At 40.0% G+C, this 21,030-nt stretch overlaps 2 protein-coding genes across 3 annotated transcripts; one reads left to right on the top strand and one right to left on the bottom strand.

The window, feature by feature from the left end:
- Positions 1 to 4,451: 4,451 nt before the first annotated feature.
- LOC143505608 (uncharacterized) lies at positions 4,452 to 7,566 on the top strand. The gene is made up of 3 exons (XM_076996190.1): positions 4,452 to 4,731; positions 5,378 to 5,510; positions 6,452 to 7,566. Exons 1-3 carry the CDS (start codon positions 4,604 to 4,606, stop codon positions 7,226 to 7,228), a joined length of 1,038 nt encoding a protein of 345 aa, XP_076852305.1. The 5' UTR covers positions 4,452 to 4,603; the 3' UTR covers positions 7,229 to 7,566.
- A 124-nt stretch (positions 7,567 to 7,690) lies between these two features.
- On the bottom strand, positions 7,691 to 10,798 carry LOC143505609 (uncharacterized). Of its 2 annotated transcripts, XM_076996191.1 has the most exons (5): positions 10,563 to 10,798; positions 10,194 to 10,285; positions 9,596 to 9,790; positions 8,819 to 8,898; positions 7,691 to 8,734 (listed from the first exon to the last, which is right to left on the bottom strand). In XM_076996191.1, exons 1-5 carry the CDS (start codon positions 10,711 to 10,713, stop codon positions 7,774 to 7,776), a joined length of 1,479 nt encoding a protein of 492 aa, XP_076852306.1. In that variant the 5' UTR covers positions 10,714 to 10,798; the 3' UTR covers positions 7,691 to 7,773. The 2 variants fall into 2 exon arrangements, with proteins under 2 accessions (XP_076852306.1, XP_076852307.1); XM_076996192.1 differs by lacking the exon at positions 10,194 to 10,285.
- Positions 10,799 to 21,030: the final 10,232 nt, after the last annotated feature.

Below are 21,030 nucleotides of genomic sequence, written 5' to 3'. Positions count from 1 at the left end.
AAATATACATCTAAGTTTATATATTTTAAATAGGCAGGTTTGGCATGTTTATCTGTAAAAAACTGCTATGTTTATAGATATTGGCAGCTGGGATATGTCAGAACAGAAACAATAAATAAGTGTATTTAATGTAGGCTAATATGGGCTGTCTACTTAGTGGGACAAACAATATTAACAAACTGCTTATATTATAATCATGACTTTGAACAAAGGAGACAAGTTGCGGAACATGGATAAAAGGAGAGGAAGTATACCCTTTCCTCCCTTCAACCTGCAGAGTTTACACCGGAGGAGCATACCAGTGGACCACCGCGAGTTCTGCTCCACCATGCCCTCAGTGCAGAGCGCCGAGCTCTCCACACTCACGCGCTGCACCTCCTACGGTCCCGGGGAGCAGCACCGTGACAGCTGCGTGTCTGATTCATCCGACTCTGTCATCTCCTCCGGGAGCGACTCCCATGGACACACCTACAAGGTTGTGCTTCTTGGCGAGCTCAACGTAGGGAAGTCGAGTCTGGCGAGGATATTTGGTGGAGTTGAGGACAGTCACGACTCAGAGGAGACAGGTAAAGTCTTGGTGCCAATGTGGGCACTTTTGTTGTTGCGAGATAATGCTTGCTTTTTAGTAGAACATGTTCCAAGGACATGGGATTAAGCTAATTCAAGGACCTCACAATCTGGTCTGACTAACAGACAGTGTAATGGGTCATATGGGAGAGCAGGTAAAGGTGTATTGATTTCTGCTATTTCCAGCCAGCCACAGCTGCACCCATTACTCAAATAGAGCTTAGGTAGTTGTAGTCAAACACCAGGCAGAGTGGGTGTAAAAGATTAATACACTGGCTCTAAAGGAAAACTCCACGGTCAGGGCTCAGATTGATGGATGATTTGTCAAAATCCTACTGTCTAGATACTGGGATAGGTGACTCTGGTACTGTGATAAGAGATGCTGAGTACTTCAGAATAAATGTTCTTATTTCTTACTTCCTTCTTCCCATCAGGAAACACATATGATAGGTCAATCATCGTCAACGAAGAAGAGACAAATCTGCTTTTGTAGGACATATGGGAACAGGTGAGCGAGTCACTCGCTGATAACAACCACCTAAAACCACAGGATTGGTGATACGCCACAGAGCGTTCTGCGCCTTTTGTATTAACCGGGTGCCATTCCACAGGATAACAGCCAGTGGCTGAAGGATCAGTGCATGTGGATGGGCGACGCCTACATCATTGTAAACTCGGTGACGGACAAGTCCAGCTTTGAGAAGGCTTCGGAGCTGCGCATACAGCTTCGCTGGGCGCACCAGTCGGAAAACATCCCCGTCATCCTGGTGGGAAACAAGAGTGACCTGGGGCGCTCCAGAGAATTGTCAGTAGACGGTTAGTTGCGCATCATCTTTTCCAGGGGGCTCGCTCCTTAAACCATGTGATTGAGAAGATAGGCCCCCATGTCCCCCCCTCCCTAGGCAGCTGAGGTGAAAGCTGCAAGCGTTTAGCCGCCGCTAGCTGACTGATGCATGGTAGACTCGGCAAAATAAACACGGCCACTGCTTCTTCCCGGAGATTAGCCCCTGATGACAAACCAAAGTCCCTCAAGTCCCGCAGAGCTACCTTCAGGGTTCCCACGGGTCCTTGAAGTCCTTGAAAGTTTGTGAATCTGAAAAAATAAGTTCAAGGCCCTGGAAAGTTTTTGAAAACAGGCATAAAAGACAGCCGTCCTTGACGGTCCTTGATCTCATTATATGGCTTTGCTCCTCTGTTTTATGTATGTACTGTATGTGTATATGCACATGTGTATTATTGTTATTATTATTATTATTTGTCTACTGTCAACATGTCATTATTTTGCACAGGGCTTATGCTGACTTTTACTTGGCAAAGTTTGGTCATTCTCCTGTAGAGAAATTTGTTTGTTTGTTCAGCACCGAAAGCAAGTGTTTCCTGTAGGTAGTTGTTGATCCTTCAACAACTATAGCCATTTTACGTGAATGTCGTCATCTCAGATGTGCATCGCTAACTTGCCAGTCATGTTGAGTGTGAGTGAAGTTTTCGTAGAATCAGCGCTTAATGTCATGCACAAAAAATTTCAGGATGCATGGCTTGAAATGACATTCAGTCTTTTGAATTTGCGTTGTATTAACATCGTTTTTTGATAACATATTCAGGGGTAAGAGTAGGTAAATGCTGGCAGGTGCAGTCCTTGAATTTGAGGAAGTTGGTCCTGGAAAGTCATTGAAAGGTCCTTGAATTTTATGTTAACCAAGGTGTGGGAACCCTGATGAACACTGAACACTGACCCTCTTTTCTCGCCTCGCCACCTAACCCCAATTATTTTTATTACTACTGTACTGTATTTTACAGAATTGTTTTCTTTTGATTCTTACATAAAAATAAAAGTTGTCCTCCAAAGATTAGTGTTAATGAAAAAGTAGTTTTTTGAACAGGTCTAGTGAGCCAAACGCCCCACCTGCCCTGTAGTAAATAGTTGTACATAATAAAAAAAATGTAAATATCAAATCAAATCCAATGAAATATATTTTGGTTTTCCACAACACATGTTGTCACAAAGCAGCTTTACAGGATTTACAAGTTTTAAATATGTTGTTATATGTTTATTATGTGTGTATAGTTGTACTTGTAGTGAAGGAGCACTGTTTGATAATAATAAAAAATGATCAAATCCTCTTGGGGCGGACATTTAATCCTTTATAAGGTAAAGATACATTGATAATTCAATTGAATAAAAAATATACTATTAGTTTATATTAATAATCAAATGAAGGAAATGATAATATATGAAAGATTTGACTTGACTCTCAGCCGACAATTAGCTGGATGCTAACGTTATATAGGAAATCCCATAGGAATGCTATCGGAAATTAGCATTATCATGGCGGTGCAAATTGGCTTTCTAAAACAGCAAAGAGCGAGCAGGCTGTTTGTCTAATGTAAAGCATTAGTAGTAATGAAGAAAAGGTTTTCCTGTAGCGTTGGCTTGGTTCGGGCCAGTCCCCCCTCAACCGATGCATACCGGCTATTAGCCAGGATCAGGAGGTCACAGTGGGGTTTGAACCCTGCACTGAGTGGCCTGTCGCCCAACACCTTATCCACTGACCTACAGGACAACCAATTGGCTATGTGCGTTAGAGGTGGTTACGTATTTCCGCTTTGGGTTATACCGGCAGACCTACTTCCCGTCTAGCGTTTACCGGGTAATTCCACTGTGTCTGTGAGGAGTTTTTCGCTAAATAAAAATGAATGTCGGCGCGAGCGTTTTTCAGAAACGCGAGGGGGGTGCTTCAGAGCATTGTTCGGTACCACTTTGCTCTGTTTCATCTCGGTACAACTCGGTGGTGAGTTTTCATTCTTTTCCTGAGGACGAGACGCTTCGGAAGAAATGGCTCGTCAAGATCCGCCGGGAAAACTTTGCCGTCACGAAGCACACTAAAGTGTGCAGCACTCACTTTACGGAGAGTGATTTTGTTGTGGGCACTAGCCGGAGACGTTTAAAGAAAGGCTCGGTACCGGGCGTGTTCGAGTGGAACCGGTGTTCTGTCGGATTTTCCTACCTTGTCGAATTTTCCTACTGTATCAGCTGGCAGCGCGTATTTATAGACTAGTCTGTCGAATTTCCCTCCCTTGTCGAATTTTCCTACCGTGTCCGTTGGCATCGCGTATTTGTAGACGTATCTCTTAGTTTGTTTACCTTATGGAAACGTCGTAATGTAGCGCAAATCAGCGTTTAAAAAGTAGTATTGTAGACATATCTCATAGTTTGTTTAACTTATGGAAACGTAGTAATGTAGCGCAAATCAGCGTTTAAAAAGTAGTATTGTAGACATATCTCTTAGTTTGTTTACCTTATGGAAACGTAATGTTGCGCAAATCAGCGTTTAAAAAGTAGGATGAGCTTTAAAATAAACGTTTTATTTTGCATATTATTGTATTATTAATAATAATACAAGCAAATTGGATTGTTTACATCTTTGAATGAACATGTTTTTAGCCTGTGTGTCATTATAAACCAGCATTAAGTTCAACACTACAGGTAGTGTTACACGGTTAAAAAAACATTCTAAATAGCGATAAAACATTAAAAAAAGAACACGTTCACTTACTGCACTGATGTAGAAGTAAATGGCGTTGATGTGGAGGTAGTAAAACTGCGCTGTTTAAAACATTTTACACAACTAGTTAACTTAATGCACAGTTGAAAACATTGCAATTGCAAACAAAGAAGAAATTATAAACAAGAAATTAACTTACTGCACTACTGAAAGGACTAAATAGTACTGCACTGTTGAAATTCGCTAGAAGGTAGGAAAAATCGATGGGTGTAGTAGGCTGCCACCAAAATAGTGACGTAAAGCGACTTGCGCATGCGCAGTAAGCCTTGGTATGAATTTTCGATGGGTAGGAAAAATCGACAGAACACCGGCATACTCAAACCAACCCGCGACTCAGTGTTTGGGAAAGAAGAGAAAGGCCATGTAACGTGAGCTCTCTGGATGACGGCTCGGCGGCGGAGTTACGGGACGTGTCATTACAACATCATGATTACGATGCGACGCCAGAACCCGGAGCCGTAGATCTTCTCATTATGAAAAATAAGGAACTTGAAGAACAACTGCAGCAACTAAAGGCAAAACTGGAGGATCTCTCTGTCAAACAACGCTTTGGTCTGCAACGATTTGTTGGATCAGACGACGACATTCGTTTTTATACGAGGTGAGTTAATTATTTACTATTAGCAAATTTCCTACGTTAAAATGGCCATTTATCTCAAGAGTTATTATTATTATTATAGAATTATTATTGATTGCATTTTGCACCAGGTGTTTGGAGCAGGGAAAAAAAACCTTAAAGTACAGGCTTAGGATTATAAAACACTGATTTAGCTAACTTGTAGCTGTGTTTGATTAGATCATGACCCAAATAGCTCCCCACTCATTGTGTAGTGCACTAAATAGAATACAAAATTCGTTTTATTTACAGGCAGTTAATGTACTTTAAGTTTAGCAGGCGAACGTGCAGCAGTTGCTTCAGTCCTAAAATATATCCCTGGTGTATTCAATGCACTATTTGGATGTTGAAAAGACTGGCTAAAATTCACTTCATGTCATTATTTTGGTACTAACAAATACTTGCATTTTCTTAAATCAGGTATTTCACCCTTGCTATCCATGTTGACAGTTCATGTTTTTTCTCCCTCACCCAGCTCTTAACACACCCTTACAATGTTTATCCGTAAGAACAATATGGTAGAGGTGTGTTGAGAACTGGATTAGGGAAACACATGCACATGTCTGGTGGAGTGCAAGGACCGACTTAGGAATCAGTGTTAGTTATATATATTTTTTTTACCACACACTAGATTTGCCACATATGACCATCTAATGGCCTTCTGGAGTCTTATTGAGCCATCAACATCCAAAATGCTTCGTGTTGGTCAGGCCAGTGGAGGCTCCCACTTGAGTGCCCTTGAGGAAGCGTTGTCAAGACCCACTGTAAGTACAGCTGTTTTTATTTTTCTTTCTCATATTTAATGTGTCATCTATACATGCCAGTCAGAATATTATGACCACCTCCATGTAAATCAAGTCTTTGTGGATGTTCTCAGTTGCACTGATCATATAGGTGAACTTTAGGGTGGTAGATCTCCAGGACCAGGATCGAGCACCCCTGATCTACAGTATCAGACTGTAGTCTGTACCTTTTTGTATACTTTATTGACCCTATTTAAACACTACAGAGCAGCTATTATTCAGGATTGGATCAGATAAAGCTTGATCCAATGTACATTTTTAAACACTGCTTGCTAAAAAAAGTCCACTAACCCAGTGTTTCTCCAAACCTGGTCCTGTGCATTCCCTGAACATGAGTGCTTTCACTACTTTAACACCCCTTGCAACTTGAAGTGTGCTGGGAGCAGCGAAGACACTAAAATGTAAAGGACAGGGCGTCTACAGGATCAGGATTGCACTTACCAATAATTTACAGCCAAAGGTATGTGTGCAGTGCTCTGTGAACACTGATGAATATCTAGATGACTTAGAAACTGTGCACAGACAGATCAGTTATTGTCTCTGACTTTACACCTACAAGGTGGACCCACAAAGTGGAAAGTGTGTGGACAAAGCCACATTACCACACCACTACCACATCAGGGTCACGACAGTGCTGGCAACGCTCACCCAAACAATAGCTGCTATTTACTGTAGAACAGGGCAAAATCTGGTTAATAAAGTATACAGAGAAAGATTACAGTCTGATTATTGTATAACTACAAAGTGCTATATGATCTGATTCTATATAACCTAATTAACTGAAAACATCCACAAAGAGTATGGTTACAAGGGGTGTTCATAATGTGACCGGACTGTGTATATTATTTTAATCTTTTAAAAATATAATTTGTGTATGTTTTCTTTGTTTTTGCCCAATCCAGAAGCTAACACCAATTGATGAGCTGTTCCTCTTTCTGATGTACTTGTCGGTTGGCCTAAAACAGAGGGATCTTGGGCACAGATTTTTTATTCACCGCACCACTGTGAGCCGGATCATCATTACGTGGGCCAACTTCCTTTACACCCTGCTGGGATCCGTGTGTATCTGGATGCCACCCGAAGTCATCAAGGCTCACCTGCCCAAGGAGTTCTCAAGGTACCCAGACACACAGGTAGTGATTGACTGCACAGAGCATCGCTGCCAGACTCCATCATCTTTACTGCTGCAAAGTGAAGTATTTTCAACATACAAGTCCCACTGCACTTTCAAAGGTATGTTGGGGATGGCACCACATGGAGCTGTGACATTTGTATCAGCACTTTACCAGGGGTCTATCAGTGACAAGGAAATCTTCAGGCAGTCAGGCATCACATCTCTACTGACACCTGACATGGCCATTATGGTAGACAAGGGATTCCTTGTTGATGACCTGGTTCCTTGTAAAGTACACAGGCCTGCTTTCCTGCACAAGAGAACACAGATGCTAGAAGATGATGTGAGAGAGACCCAGCATATTGCACGTCTAAGGGTACATGTGGAGAGGATGATTAGACGAATTAAAGAAAACAAACTATTTGACACTGTAATACCACTCTCCATCACAGGAAGTATCAATCAAATTTTTACTGTGGCATGTCTTCTCTCCAACTACCAGAATGGTCCTCTTGTCAAGAAATGGGCCTCGGATGGTGGAAAGGGCTGTATGAGTACAGAATAGATAACATTTGCTCTTTCCCAAGGATACTTTTTACATTCATGTACAGGGCTTTTTGTTATCATTTTAGAAATGTTACCGAATTTCCCCTGATGTTTCCCTGCTGCAATTAAGGCTTTCATGATTTGAAGTAGGTTTACTAAATAAGGAAAAACAGCAGGGCAATAGTACTCCAGGACCAATGTTGGAAACCTGTGATAAATATTTAAGGGTGCATATGCATGTTATCCATGTATTTACTTTTCATGTACACTTACTTTTTGTAAATAGTTATTTCACATCTAATGGGCTTCACTTTTAATGTTTAATATTTAATATAAATTTTTCACTTGTTTGTACTTAAGCTTGAGGAAATGTAAAACAATGACAAAGTGAAGGAAAATAAATACTTTTATTTTGAAACAAAGTACTTGTGATTTGTCTATTGAGTTGTTTTTTTTAAATATCAGAACTGTGCCAATGACATTCAAATGTTTTTCTATTCTACAGATCCTTATCAGGGTTATAAGAACATTTTAAACAAATACAACAATATATACAAACTGAATTTATAGACATCTGGGCATGTATATGTAAAAAAAGAAATGGTCCACCTTTTGTTTAATGGTGTTAATTACCTCTGCATCTTTCAATATGCGCTGCACCAACATGTCCTCCTCAGCAAAAACAACAAAGTCACACCAGTCCATTCCGGTGATGAGCATCTGCCCCTGGATCTGCCAGTAGTAGTTATGATGACGCTTCAGCTGCAGTGTGCCCTGCTTTGCTTCTAGGTAAGAGCAGTCAACATAACTTTTGACATTAGGGCACTTTACCTCAACAAGGCCGTACTGTGGGTTTTCAGTGGGGTCATACACAAGACCATCAGGAGAGGAGCCCATCCAAGGTGCATCTGGGTGAACCACAAATCCACAAGGGTAGACGTTGACATGTCTGGTCTGGCTGTATTCTTGAAGAGCAGCTGGCTCCATAGCAATTCCTCTTCTCATAGCAGAGGTTTGATAAGATCCTTTCAGGATCCTGTCAGCCAGATGCTCCCCTGAACTTTGTCCTCTAATGGAACAAATTTCCCAGAAACGTGAGGAAGTTAAACGTGGCTTTCTAAGCTGATGCCATTCTCCACATTCACTTTGCTTTCTGGTTGCGCACTCAACTTTATGTGCCATTTCCCAGGTCATGGTAAGAGACTTGAGGTGGAGCTGTTCTTTTTCACTGCAAACAAACATGCAGTCTGAAGATGCCAGTCTGTAAACAACCAAAGGAACAGCTGGAGGCAGAGGTGCATCATGGCAGGGAGCAATGTAATCTTTAGCCACTGGCTGCTGGTAAGACAGAGGACTACCAGCTTGCACCATTCCAAATGCACTCTCAACCAGTGGATGGTCTTGGGAGATGCCCATCGTAGTTATCAATGGTGCAGTTTGAGGAGGAAAATCTCTGTAAACCTCAGACACACGGAGGACAGAGAGGTCTGGCAGATCTCCACACACTGCTTTGTAAAGTGTGCTCCTGTGAAAAAAGAGCGAGAGTTTTAAATTCACTCCTTATCAATTTAGATTTACAAATATTATTAATTTGCCATCTCATTCTTACCGTACACCCTCAAAAACAGCTCTTTGCTTAGGTCTTGCTGAGAGAACTGCCATTTTATCCACAGGCCCTGGCTTCACACCCTGTTTAAGATACATATCTAATGTAAGTGCTTCTCAACCCTGGTACTGAAAGCCTATGATCTAAACATTTTAGTGTTTTATCTGCTCCTAACACACCAGATTCAGCTAACCACCTAAGAAGCCAGTCCTCCTTGGGCTAACGTAGGTGTGTTAGAGCAGGGAACATTTACAGAGCAGAGGATCCTAATGATCAGAGGTATATCTACAGAGATCACTATTTATTTATACTCATACTGCTAATGTGCATGGTTGAATAACTCAACCTGTACTGTGGTATTTTATATTCATTTGTATGTTACTGTAATGATGCATACTAACGTTTGTTTATGCAAAACAGGACTTCCGTTATGGTGAGTAGGTATAATTATTGGCCACTTTAGTTTGCACAATACTTTTCAGGAAAGAAAAAAAGATCATTCAATTTCTCTGCATAGATTGATTGTCTTAACTCCACTCATCTATGGCCCAGACCACCCCTGAGGAGATATTATATGGGTGGTGGATCACTGTCAGCAGTGCAGTGACGTATGTGCTTTTTATTTTTAAAATCAATTACATTTTGCAGTCTTAATATCCCATATGATGTCTTTGTAATTTAAAATAATTAGTATATGACTGCATTGTGTGTTTATTGACATTTTTCATAGCACCCTACATTTTTACACAAATGTACAAAGTTTAGAATATTATTACTTACCAAAGTTCTTGGCTTGTGCCATTGCTGCTCACTCTCTGTGCAGCTCAGGACAGGAGGAACAGCAGGAACTCTTAGTTGTGAATAATGTGCAGTTTGATAAAGCAATGCCACCACATGATTGCACAAAGTTGTCCCAGCAACACATGAGCAGGAGCAATGAAGCAGTGAAACTGGTCTCGAATCATCTAAACAAATCTGCAAAAATACAAAATGTAGCAAATACAATGAAAAACAGTATCAAGTGCAATTTAATTAAAAAAATAATAAAATCAGCCAGGAAAGGCTATATAATTAGAATACACTGTCACTAATAGTCTACAGTGTTGCCTAATGTGGCCCTCATTTGACATCAACAATTTACTAGCTTCAATAGTATGTACAATAAAGTAAATCAGGAAACATCTGAACAAATATAGTTTCTGGGGGTTTTGCTTTTAACATTCACTTTTCCTGACATTAAGTCATACTCACATTGCCAGGTAACATTACTCAAAACATTACTCATGCATTTTCACCAACCAAATGTTTTTAATCCCCATAAACATAAATCTAAAAACAACATTCATAGCATTTAGCTTCTAAAGCATTGTCACCCTACACTCAAGCTGTGTGGCTTCTCCGACTTCTTCATTGACCTAAAACAGGTCGCCCTCACACATATCTCTCCTGTCACCTGATCTTTGTTCGACACTAAAATGCAAATAAAAGAACAGACTTATTCACAGTATGTGCTTAATAGTCAAGTGAGATAACTCAGTCCTGAGACAGGTTAAACGGCAGTTTAAACCGCTGTTTAACCTAGTCATGGCCAGGCTAAACAAAGGAATCTGCCGGGTTTGTGTTTATCTTGAGTTTAATCTGTTAGGAAGTTTAGTGTTCAGACACGACCAGCTAGCTAATACACACACACATAATGCTAATGTTAACACTACGTGTAGCTGTGTGCTAGCGCTAACAGAACACTCACCTTCGTAGTTGTCAATATAACTAGATATGTACATCTTGAAACCTTTCTCTTTCTTGCTCGAAGAAGCCACGGCATGTGTTTTGACGATCCGATGAACATCATTGACCGTCATCCGAGGGAGGTCTTGCAAACACCGCGTGTAAAATGTCATTGTTGATGTGTCTCTGCAGTCGCGCCTGAGATAACCGGAAATGATACTGCCGGTATATGCGAATGCGGAAGCGTTACGTGCACAGAGCCCATTATGCTTAAAACAAAAAAAACATTTGAAGACATCAAATCCTCTTGGGGTGGACATTTAATCCTTTATAAGGTAAAGATACATTGATAATTCAATTTAATAAAAAATATACTATTCGTTTCATTAATAATCAAATGAAGGAAATGATAATATATCAAACATTTGACTTCACTCTCGGCCGACAATTAGCTCCATGCTAATGTTATATTGGAAATCCCATACCAATGCTACCGGAAATTAGCATTATCATGGCGGTGCTAATTGGCTTTCTAAAACACCAAGTACAACATCTATCAATAAGGTCGCTTTTTTATTTATACCATTAGTTTCATTAATAATCAAATGAAAGAAATTATAATATATCAAAGATTTGACTTCACTCTCGGCCGACAATTAGCTCCATGCTAATGTTATATTGGAAATCCCATACCAATGCTACCGGAAATTAGCATTATCATGGCGGTGCTAATTGGCTTCACCAAGTACTCTCTCTGTCTCTCTCTCTCTCTCTCTCTCTCTCTCTCTCTCTATATCTATCTATCTATCTATCTATCTATCTATCTATCTATCTATCTATCTATCTATCTATCTATCTATCTATCTATCTATCTATCTATCTATCTATCTATCTATCTATCTATCTATCTATCTATCTGCTAAATAATTGGGGAAAAAATTGTTTGAATCTATTCTAGACAGAAAATACCCAATAAAGCCAATGAGAGTATCAAACAAATACATGTGATATATATTTACAGAGGATATTAGTAGCGGTAGTATTAGACTTTCTGGGTGCACCACAGAGCTGCTGCCTCATTCTTGCTCTGTTAATTAACATAATAAAGGGTGATGTTTGGTCCTGCTGATTGCTGGCAAGACAGAGGGGAAGGAGGGGTGATGTCCTGACGATTAGGATACAGAAATATCTGTATTTCTCTTTCTTTAATTCCCAGGAGAGTCTGGGACCCGACAGCGTTCAAGGCCATCATCGCGTGGTCGACGTGGCTGACGGTCCGGTGGAGCTGCGTCACCAGGCTTTTGTGACATAGCAGAGGGTGGACGGCATCGTTGCTCTCCGGGACAAACTGCCAGAGAGCGACAAAGGCGGGGCTTTCTGCCCGCCATGTCACAGACACCGACTGGTGAAGGGACGGTTCAAAAGCAGCCATTCGTAGACCTCTGTTGTCGCTGGGACACAGAGTCTGAAGCGGTAGGCAAACCTTCAGTAATCCAGTAGCTTCAGGATTTTCTAGGTTGGCTTGTACAGTGACAATAGTTCTCTAGCCCATGATACACTGGATGTTGTTTTGCCATTCTGGAGTATGGCAAGGATTAAAACACTAGACCAAATGCAGTCAATCACTTCATGATCCTCCATGAGAAATACAGGAAAATAGTCAAAAACAAGAGAAGAGACAACACAACAGAGGAAGAGAAAGGAACTGCAATGAGTGATTGACTGCATTTGGTCTAGTAAGTGTTTTAATCCTTGCCATACTCCAGAATGGCGATACACCTGGCGATTAGTAGGAAGTTGACAGCCACTGATGCTGGAGCTGGGCTGCCCAATGAGATACACATGACCGGAACACCTTGTGGCAGGAGATTTTTCCACCTTTCTTCTCTTCTCTGTTGGTTCGTCCTGTTCACTTGTATCGCTGACCACTTTCCCGCTGTGCAGATGTCTTACAGATGCCACGATCTCAGCAGTTCACAATCTTAAATTAAGATATAAAGCTTAGTTGGTTCAAACCTATTTCTCAATGTAATGTGTGATCATTGTGATATATGTACAATAGAGTAACATTTTTGAGATAGTCATGTACAGTGTTGCGATAACGGCGTCATTTTGTCAGTAACGGGATAATATAATTAATTACTTTTCCTGTCGTTACAACGCCGTTGACGTTACTGGTCATTAAAAGCGGTGCGTTACTATATATTGATATACTAACAGTAATGCGAGCGGACCACTGCCCAGGCTAGTGAGGAGTAACAGATCTCGATAGGTCACAGTCCTCGGTGTAACACCTGTTTAACTTAACAAGGCTAAGGCAGCGTTATGGTAGCCAATCCGAGCCAGTGTTTTTACACGCGCGCCAAAGCACACCAGTGACACGACAAAAACGGAGAAGAGACAGAAATAGCGAGTCAGAAGCAAGCCGAAGAAAAATTATCATTTTCAAGGTGGCGATATAAACATTATTTAAGAAAATACTTGAAGTTCCTGAATGTCTACCAGACTGGGTATTTGATTTATTTAAGAATAGAGGTTTTATTCTTAAGTTTACTTCTGTTCTGAACAATCCAGTTGTTTCAGGTTGAGAGAATTTAATTTAATTTGATAGATGTCAATGTAAATATGTAAATAGATGTAGTTTGGCCTTTGAATAATCTGTTACATATTTACCACATCACATATCTTTCTTCTCCGAGGTTCACTTGGGGAGTAACACTGCAGTTGGAGCCTACAATTCCAGTATCATCGCTCCGACATGGAATGAAAACCTGGCGTTCATCATAAGACATTTACATTGACAATATCAGCACCCAGAACTTTCATTCTAGTTACCTTATACTTAGCCTGATTGTGTGATTTATTTGTAACTTGTGTATTAGTCTGTATAATTTGTTTTTGTGTAATTTGTGTGTTAACGGGCCGCCCAATGGAGGATGGGTTCCCTTTTGAGTCTTGGTCCTCCCAAGGTTTCTTCCTATTCCCCACCATCTAGGGAGTTTTTCCTTGCCACTGTCGCCTTTGGCTTGCTCATAAGGGATTTGGACCCATAGTATTGTTAACTTTGTAAATACTGTAAAGCGCTTTGTGACAACATATGTTGTGAAAAGCGCTATACAAATATATTTGATATTTGATTTAAATGCACTTTATATAGTGTAACTGTTTACTTTTGCTTTTTATTATTATTATTATTTACAAAGATTTGGGGTTTTAAAGGATTTTATCCTGCACTGGTCTGTTGATGTGCAATAAATACTCATTTCAACTGACTGTGAGTACTGCTTTTTCAAAAAATCCTTATTCATTGGCATATAACTTTTTTTTAACTGTAATGCAAATAGTTACTTTCCCTGGTAACGAGTTACTTGTATTATAGAGTAATTCAGTTACTAACTCAGTTACGTTTTTGAACAAGTAGTGAGTAACTATAACTAATTACTTTTTTAAAGTAACGTTCCCAACACTGGTCATGTATCATAAGATGTCATCCTTTCCAAGCATCAAAAATATGTATGTTTTTGCATTAAATATAGTTGAAATGTACATAGTGTCTATGTGTTTTATACCAGATAAATGAAAATGTTATTACCTATCGTTTGGTACCAATTTCAAAGCCATAGCATCAATCTCTGGGAATGTAGTTTTAACACTAGGAGTCCCAGCATTTTCATTCCACACTTTTTCTACCTGGTCTCCACCAGGGGGCAGTTCTGGGGATATTTGCATTCCATTAGGCCACCCTTTGTTATGTACATGCAGCCACTTATAGGTAGACGGGTGAGGGGGGGGTGATGGTGTGAACCATCAGTTCATTGTTCTGCTGGATGTGTTTAAAATTTAAAAAACGCTATTGGCTGCTAGAACGCGCTAAATGACGTCATCTCCGCACATACAGGTATGTTTGTGTTTTTGAACCTAAGGTTGTGGGGGAGGGTGAAAAAGAAAAGCGTTTGAGTGTGTCTTTGAGCTGATTAATTATTTCTTTTTTTCCATATAGTACTGTACTGCCACCTAGTGGTTCATGCTCGTATCTCGAGCGTGCACTCGGGTGTCGAACAGAAATTTTGCTCGTCTCGGTGCTCGTATCTTGGATCGCTCATATATAGAGCAGCTCGTATCTCGAGGTACCACTGTAATAATAATCTTTATTTGTATAGCACCTTTCATACATACATGCAACTCAAAGTGCTAAAAACTACTGAAAATAAGGTAAAAAAAAATTACTTGTCTCTCCCCCTCATTTCTAACCACATTTTAGGCTGTTATAGTTGGTGATTGTGTAAGGCACCTCTTCCTGTACTATTTACTGTATTTTAGACATTGAGGGCTTTTGAGGGGACGGTGTGGATGAACACTGACCAGTGGCTGACCATGAACACTGAACACTGACCCTCTTTTCTCGCCTCCTCTTTTCGCTGTATGGCCCACCTAACCCCAATTATTTTTATTACTACTGTACTGTATTTTACAGAATTGTTTTCTTTTGATTCTTACATAAAAATAAAAGTTGTCCTCCAAAGATTAGTGTTAATGAAAAAGTAGTTTTTTGAACAGGTCTAGTGAGCCAAACGCCCCACCTGCCCTGTAGTAAATAGTTGTACATAATAAAAAAAATGTAAATATCAAATCAAATCCAATGAAATATATTTTGGTTTTCCACAACACATGTTGTCACAAAGCAGCTTTACAGGATTTACAAGTTTTAAATATGTTGTTATATGTTTATTATGTGTGTATAGTTGTACTTGTAGTGAAGGAGCACTGTTTGATAATAATAAAAAATGATCAAATCCTCTTGGGGCGGACATTTAATCCTTTATAAGGTAAAGATACATTGATAATTCAATTGAATAAAAAATATACTATTAGTTTATATTAATAATCAAATGAAGGAAATGATAATATATGAAAGATTTGACTTGACTCTCAGCCGACAATTAGCTGGATGCTAACGTTATATAGGAAATCCCATAGGAATGCTATCGGAAATTAGCATTATCATGGCGGTGCAAATTGGCTTTCTAAAACAGCAAAGAGCGAGCAGGCTGTTTGTCTAATGTAAAGCATTAGTAGTAATGAAGAAAAGGTTTTCCTGTAGCGTTGGCTTGGTTCGGGCCAGTCCCCCCTCAACCGATGCATACCGGCTATTAGCCAGGATCAGGAGGTCACAGTGGGGTTTGAACCCTGCACTGAGTGGCCTGTCGCCCAACACCTTATCCACTGACCTACAGGACAACCAATTATGCTTAAAACAAAAAAAACATTTGAAGACATCAAATCCTCTTGGGGTGGACATTTAATCCTTTATAAGGTAAAGATACATTGATAATTCAATTTAATAAAAAATATACTATTCGTTTCATTAATAATCAAATGAAGGAAATGATAATATATCAAAGATATGACTTCACTCTCGGCCGACAATTAGCTCCATGCTAATGTTATATTGGAAATCCCATACCAATGCTACCGGAAATTAGCATTATCATGGCGGTGCTAATTGGCTTTCTAAAACACCAAGTACAACATCTATCAATAAGGTCGCTTTTTTATTTATACCATTAGTTTCATTAATAATCAAATGAAAGAAATTATAATATATCAAAGATTTGACTTCACTCTCGGCCGACAATTAGCTCCATGCTAATGTTATATTGGAAATCCCATACGAATGGTACCGGAAATTAGCATTATCATGGCGGTGCTAATTGGCTTCACCAAGTACTCTCTCTGTCTCTCTCTCTCTCTATCTATCTATCTATCTATCTATCTATCTATCTATCTATCTATCTATCTATCTATCTATTTATCTATCTATCTATCTATCTATCTATCTGCTAAATAATTGGGGAAAAAATTGTTTGAATCTATTCTAGACAGAAAATACCCAATAAAGCCAATGAGAGTATCAAACAAATACATGTGCTATATATTTACAGAGGATATTAGTAGCGGTAGTATTAGACTTTCTGGGTGCACCACAGAGCTGCTGCCTCATTCTTGCTCTGTTAATTAACATAATAAAGGGTGATGTTTGGTCCTGCTGATTGCCGGCAAGACAGAGGGGAAGGAGGGGTGATGTCCTGACGATTAGGATACAGAAATATCTGTATTTCTCTTTCTTTAATTCCCAGGAGAGTCTGGGACCCGACGGCGTTCAAGGCCATCATCGCGTGGTCGACGTGGCTGACGGTCCGGTGGAGCTGCGTCACCAGGCTTTTGTGACATAGCAGAGGGTGGACGGCATCGTTGCTCTCCGGGACAAACTGCCAGAGAGCGACAAAGGCGGGGCTTTCTGCCCGCCATGTCACAGACACCGACTGGTGAAGGGACGGTTCAAAAGCAGCCATTCGTAGACCTCTGTTGTCGCTGGGACACAGAGTCTGAAGCGGTAGGCAAACCTTCAGTAATCCAGTAGCTTCAGGATTTTCTAGGTTGGCTTGTACAGTGACAATAGTTCTCTAGCCCATGATACACTGGATGTTGTTTTGCCATTCTGGAGTATGGCAAGGATTAAAACACTAGACCAAATGCAGTCAATCACTTCATGATCCTCCATGAGAAATACAGGAAAATAGTCAAAAACAAGAGAAGAGACAACACAACAGAGGAAGAGAAAGGAACTGCAATGAGTGATTGACTGCATTTGGTCTAGTAAGTGTTTTAATCCTTGCCATACTCCAGAATGGCGATACACCTGGCGATTAGTAGGAAGTTGACAGCCACTGATGCTGGAGCTGGGCTGCCCAATGAGATACACATGACTGGAACACCTTGTGGCAGGAGATTTCTCCACCTTTCTTCTCTTCTCTGTTGGTTCGTCCTGTTCACTTGTATAGCTGACCACTTTCCCGCTGTGCAGATGTCTTACAGATGCCACGATCTCAGCAGTTCACAATCTTAAATTAAGATATAAAGCTTAGTTGGTTCAAACCTATTTCTCAATGTAATGTGTGATCATTGTGATATATGTACAATAGAGTAACATTTTTGAGATAGTCATGTACAGTGTTGCGATAACGGCGTCATTTTGTCAGTAACGGGATAATATAATTAATTACTTTTCCTGTCGTTACAACGCCGTTGACGTTACTGGTCATTAAAAGCGGTGCGTTACTATATATTGATATACTAACAGTAATGCGAGCGGACCACTGCCCAGGCTAGTGAGGAGTAACAGATCTCGATAGGTCACAGTCCTCGGTGTAACACCTGTTTAACTTAACAAGGCTAAGGCAGCGTTATGGTAGCCAATCCGAGCCAGTGTTTTTACACGCGCGCCAAAGCACACCAGTGACACGACAAAAACGGAGAAGAGACAGAAATAGCGAGTCAGAAGCAAGCCGAAGAAAAATTATCATTTTTCAAGGTGGCGATATAAACATTATTTAAGAAAATACTTGAAGTTCCTGAATGTTTACCAGACTGGGTATTTGATTTATTTAAGAATAGAGGTTTTATTCTTAAGTTTACTTCTGTTCTGAACAATCCAGTTGTTTCAGGTTGAGAGAATTTAATTTAATTTGATAGATGTCAATGTAAATATGTAAATAGATGTAGTTTGGCCTTTGAATAATCTGTTACATATTTACCACATCACATATCTTTCTTCTCCGAGGTTCACTTGGGGAGTAACACTGCAGTTGGAGCCTACAATTCCAGTATCATCGCTCCGACATGGAATGAAAACCTGGCGTTCATCATAAGACATTTACATTGACAATATCAGCACCCAGAACTTTCATTCTAGTTACCTTATACTTAGCCTGATTGTGTGATTTATTTGTAACTTGTGTATTAGTCTGTATAATTTGTTTTTGTGTAATTTGTGTGTTAACGGGCCGCCCAATGGACGATGGGTTCCCTTTTGAGTCTTGGTCCTCCCAAGGTTTCTTCCTATTCCCCACCATCTAGGGAGTTTTTCCTTGCCACTGTCGCCTTTGGCTTGCTCATAAGGGATTTGGACCCATAGTATTGTTAACTTTGTAAATACTGTAAAGCGCTTTGTGACAACATATGTTGTGAAAAGCGCTATACAAATATATTTGATATTTGATTTAAATGCACTTTATATAGTGTAACTGTTTACTTTTGCTTTTTATTATTATTATTATTTACAAAGATTTGGGGTTTTAAAGGATTTTATCCTGCACTGGTCTGTTGATGTGCAATAAATACTCATTTCAACTGACTGTGAGTACTGCTTTTTCAAAAAATCCTTATTCATTGGCATATAACTTTTTTTTAACTGTAATGCAAATAGTTACTTTCCCTGGTAACGAGTTACTTGTATTATAGAGTAATTCAGTTACTAACTCAGTTACGTTTTTGAACAAGTAGTGAGTAACTATAACTAATTACTTTTTTAAAGTAACGTTCCCAACACTGGTCATGTATCATACGATGTCATCCTTTCCAAGCATCAAAAATATGTATGTTTTTGCATTAAATATAGTTGAAATGTACATAGTGTCTATGTGTTTTATACCAGATAAATGAAAATGTTATTACCTATCGTTTGGTACCAATTTCAAAGCCATAGCATCAATCTCTGGGAATGTAGTTTTAACACTAGGAGTCCCAGCATTTTCATTCCACACTTTTTCCACCTGGTCTCCACCAGGGGGCAGTTCTGGGGATATTTGCATTCCATTAGGCCACCCTTTGTTATGTACATGCAGCCACTTATAGGTAGACGGGTGAGGGGGGGGGGTGATGGTGTGAACCATCAGTTCATTGTTCTGCTGGATGTGTTTAAAATTTAAAAAACGCTATTGGCTGCTAGAACGCGCTAAATGACGTCATCTCCGCACATACAGGTATGTTTGTGTTTTTGAACCTAAGGTTGTGGGGGAGGGTGAAAAAGAAAAGCGTTTGAGTGTGTCTTTGAGCTGATTAATTATTTCTTTTTTTCCATATAGTACTGTACTGCCACCTAGTGGTTCATGCTCGTATCTCGAGCGTGCACTCGGGTGTCGAACAGAAATTTTGCTCGTCTCGGTGCTCGTATCTTGGATCGCTCGTATATAGAGCAGCTCGTATCTCGAGGTACCACTGTAATAATAATCTTTATTTGTATAGCACCTTTCATACATACATGCAACTCAAAGTGCTAAAAACTACTGAAAATAAGGTAAAAAAAAAATTACTTGTCTCTCCCCCTCATTTCTAACCACATTTTAGGCTGTTATAGTTGGTGATTGTGTAAGGCACCTCTTCCTGTACTATTTACTGTATTTTAGACATTGAGGGCTTTTGAGGGGACGGTGTGGATGAACACTGACCAGTGGCTGACCATGAACCAGGGTTCCCACGGGTCCTTGAAATCCTTGAAAGTTTGTGAATCTGAAAAAATAAGTTCAAGGCCCTGGAAAGTTTTTGAAAACAGGCATAAAAGACAGCCGTCCTTGACGGTCCTTGATCTCATTATATGGCTTTGCTCCTCTGTTTTATGTATGTACTGTATGTGTATATGCATATGTGTATTATTGTTATTATTATTATTATTTGTCTACTGTCAACATGTCATTATTTTGCACAGGGCTTATGCTGACTTTTACTTGGCAAAGTTTGGTCATTCTCCTGTAGAGAAATTTGTTTGTTTGTTCAGCACCGAAAGCAAGTGTTTCCTGTAGGTAGTTGTTGATCCTTCAACAACTATAGCCATTTTACGTGAATGTCGTCATCTCAGATGTGCATCGCTAAATTGCCAGTCATGTTGAGTGTGAGTGAAGTTTTCGTAGAATCAGCGCTTAATGTCATGCACAAAAAATTTCAGGATGCATGGCTTGAAATGACATTCAGTCTTTTGAATTTGCGTTGTATTAACATCGTTTTTTGATAACATATTCAGGGGTAAGAGTAGGTAAATGCTGGCAGGTGCAGTCCTTGAATTTGAGGAAGTTGGTCCTGGAAAGTCATTGAAAGGTCCTTGAATTTTATGTTAACCAAGGTGTGGGAACCCTGTACCTTTAACCTGCACTTGTGATTCTCATGTGTCCACCCCACCTTCTCCCCCTCCTGTTCACTTTTTGTTACCCCCCACCCCACACAGAGGGCAGTCAGCAAAAAGGCCAAATGCTTCCTGGGCCACATGGTTGCCCGGAAGAACAAGAAGATGGCCTTCCGACAAAAGTCCAAGACCTGCCACAACCTCACAGTGCTCTGAGAGAGCCGGACTCTGTCGGCCTCCTCCTAGGCTGCTAAGACCACAAGCTGTGTTTTCAACACTAACCCCACGGACTAGACAACTGAACAGGCATATATTTGTATATTTTATATTGTAAAAACAGAACATGAGGGATTATGGGAGCCTAAACTGATGATGAAAAGTCGATGTTGACAGACTTGCATGTGTGACGGGCAGGGTGAGTGAAACAAAAAGGAAACGATCACGCCAAGTCTTAGGGAAAATGTATGGTTTAATAGAATAAGTGCGTAAACCAAAAACCCGTGACTTGTTCAAAATTAAGGGTATAATAACCAGC

Source organism: Brachyhypopomus gauderio, unplaced genomic scaffold (assembly GCF_052324685.1).
Source record: "Brachyhypopomus gauderio isolate BG-103 unplaced genomic scaffold, BGAUD_0.2 sc400, whole genome shotgun sequence".
Lineage (NCBI taxonomy): Eukaryota > Metazoa > Chordata > Actinopteri > Gymnotiformes > Hypopomidae > Brachyhypopomus > Brachyhypopomus gauderio.
This window is presented reverse-complemented; position numbering and strand designations above follow the sequence as displayed.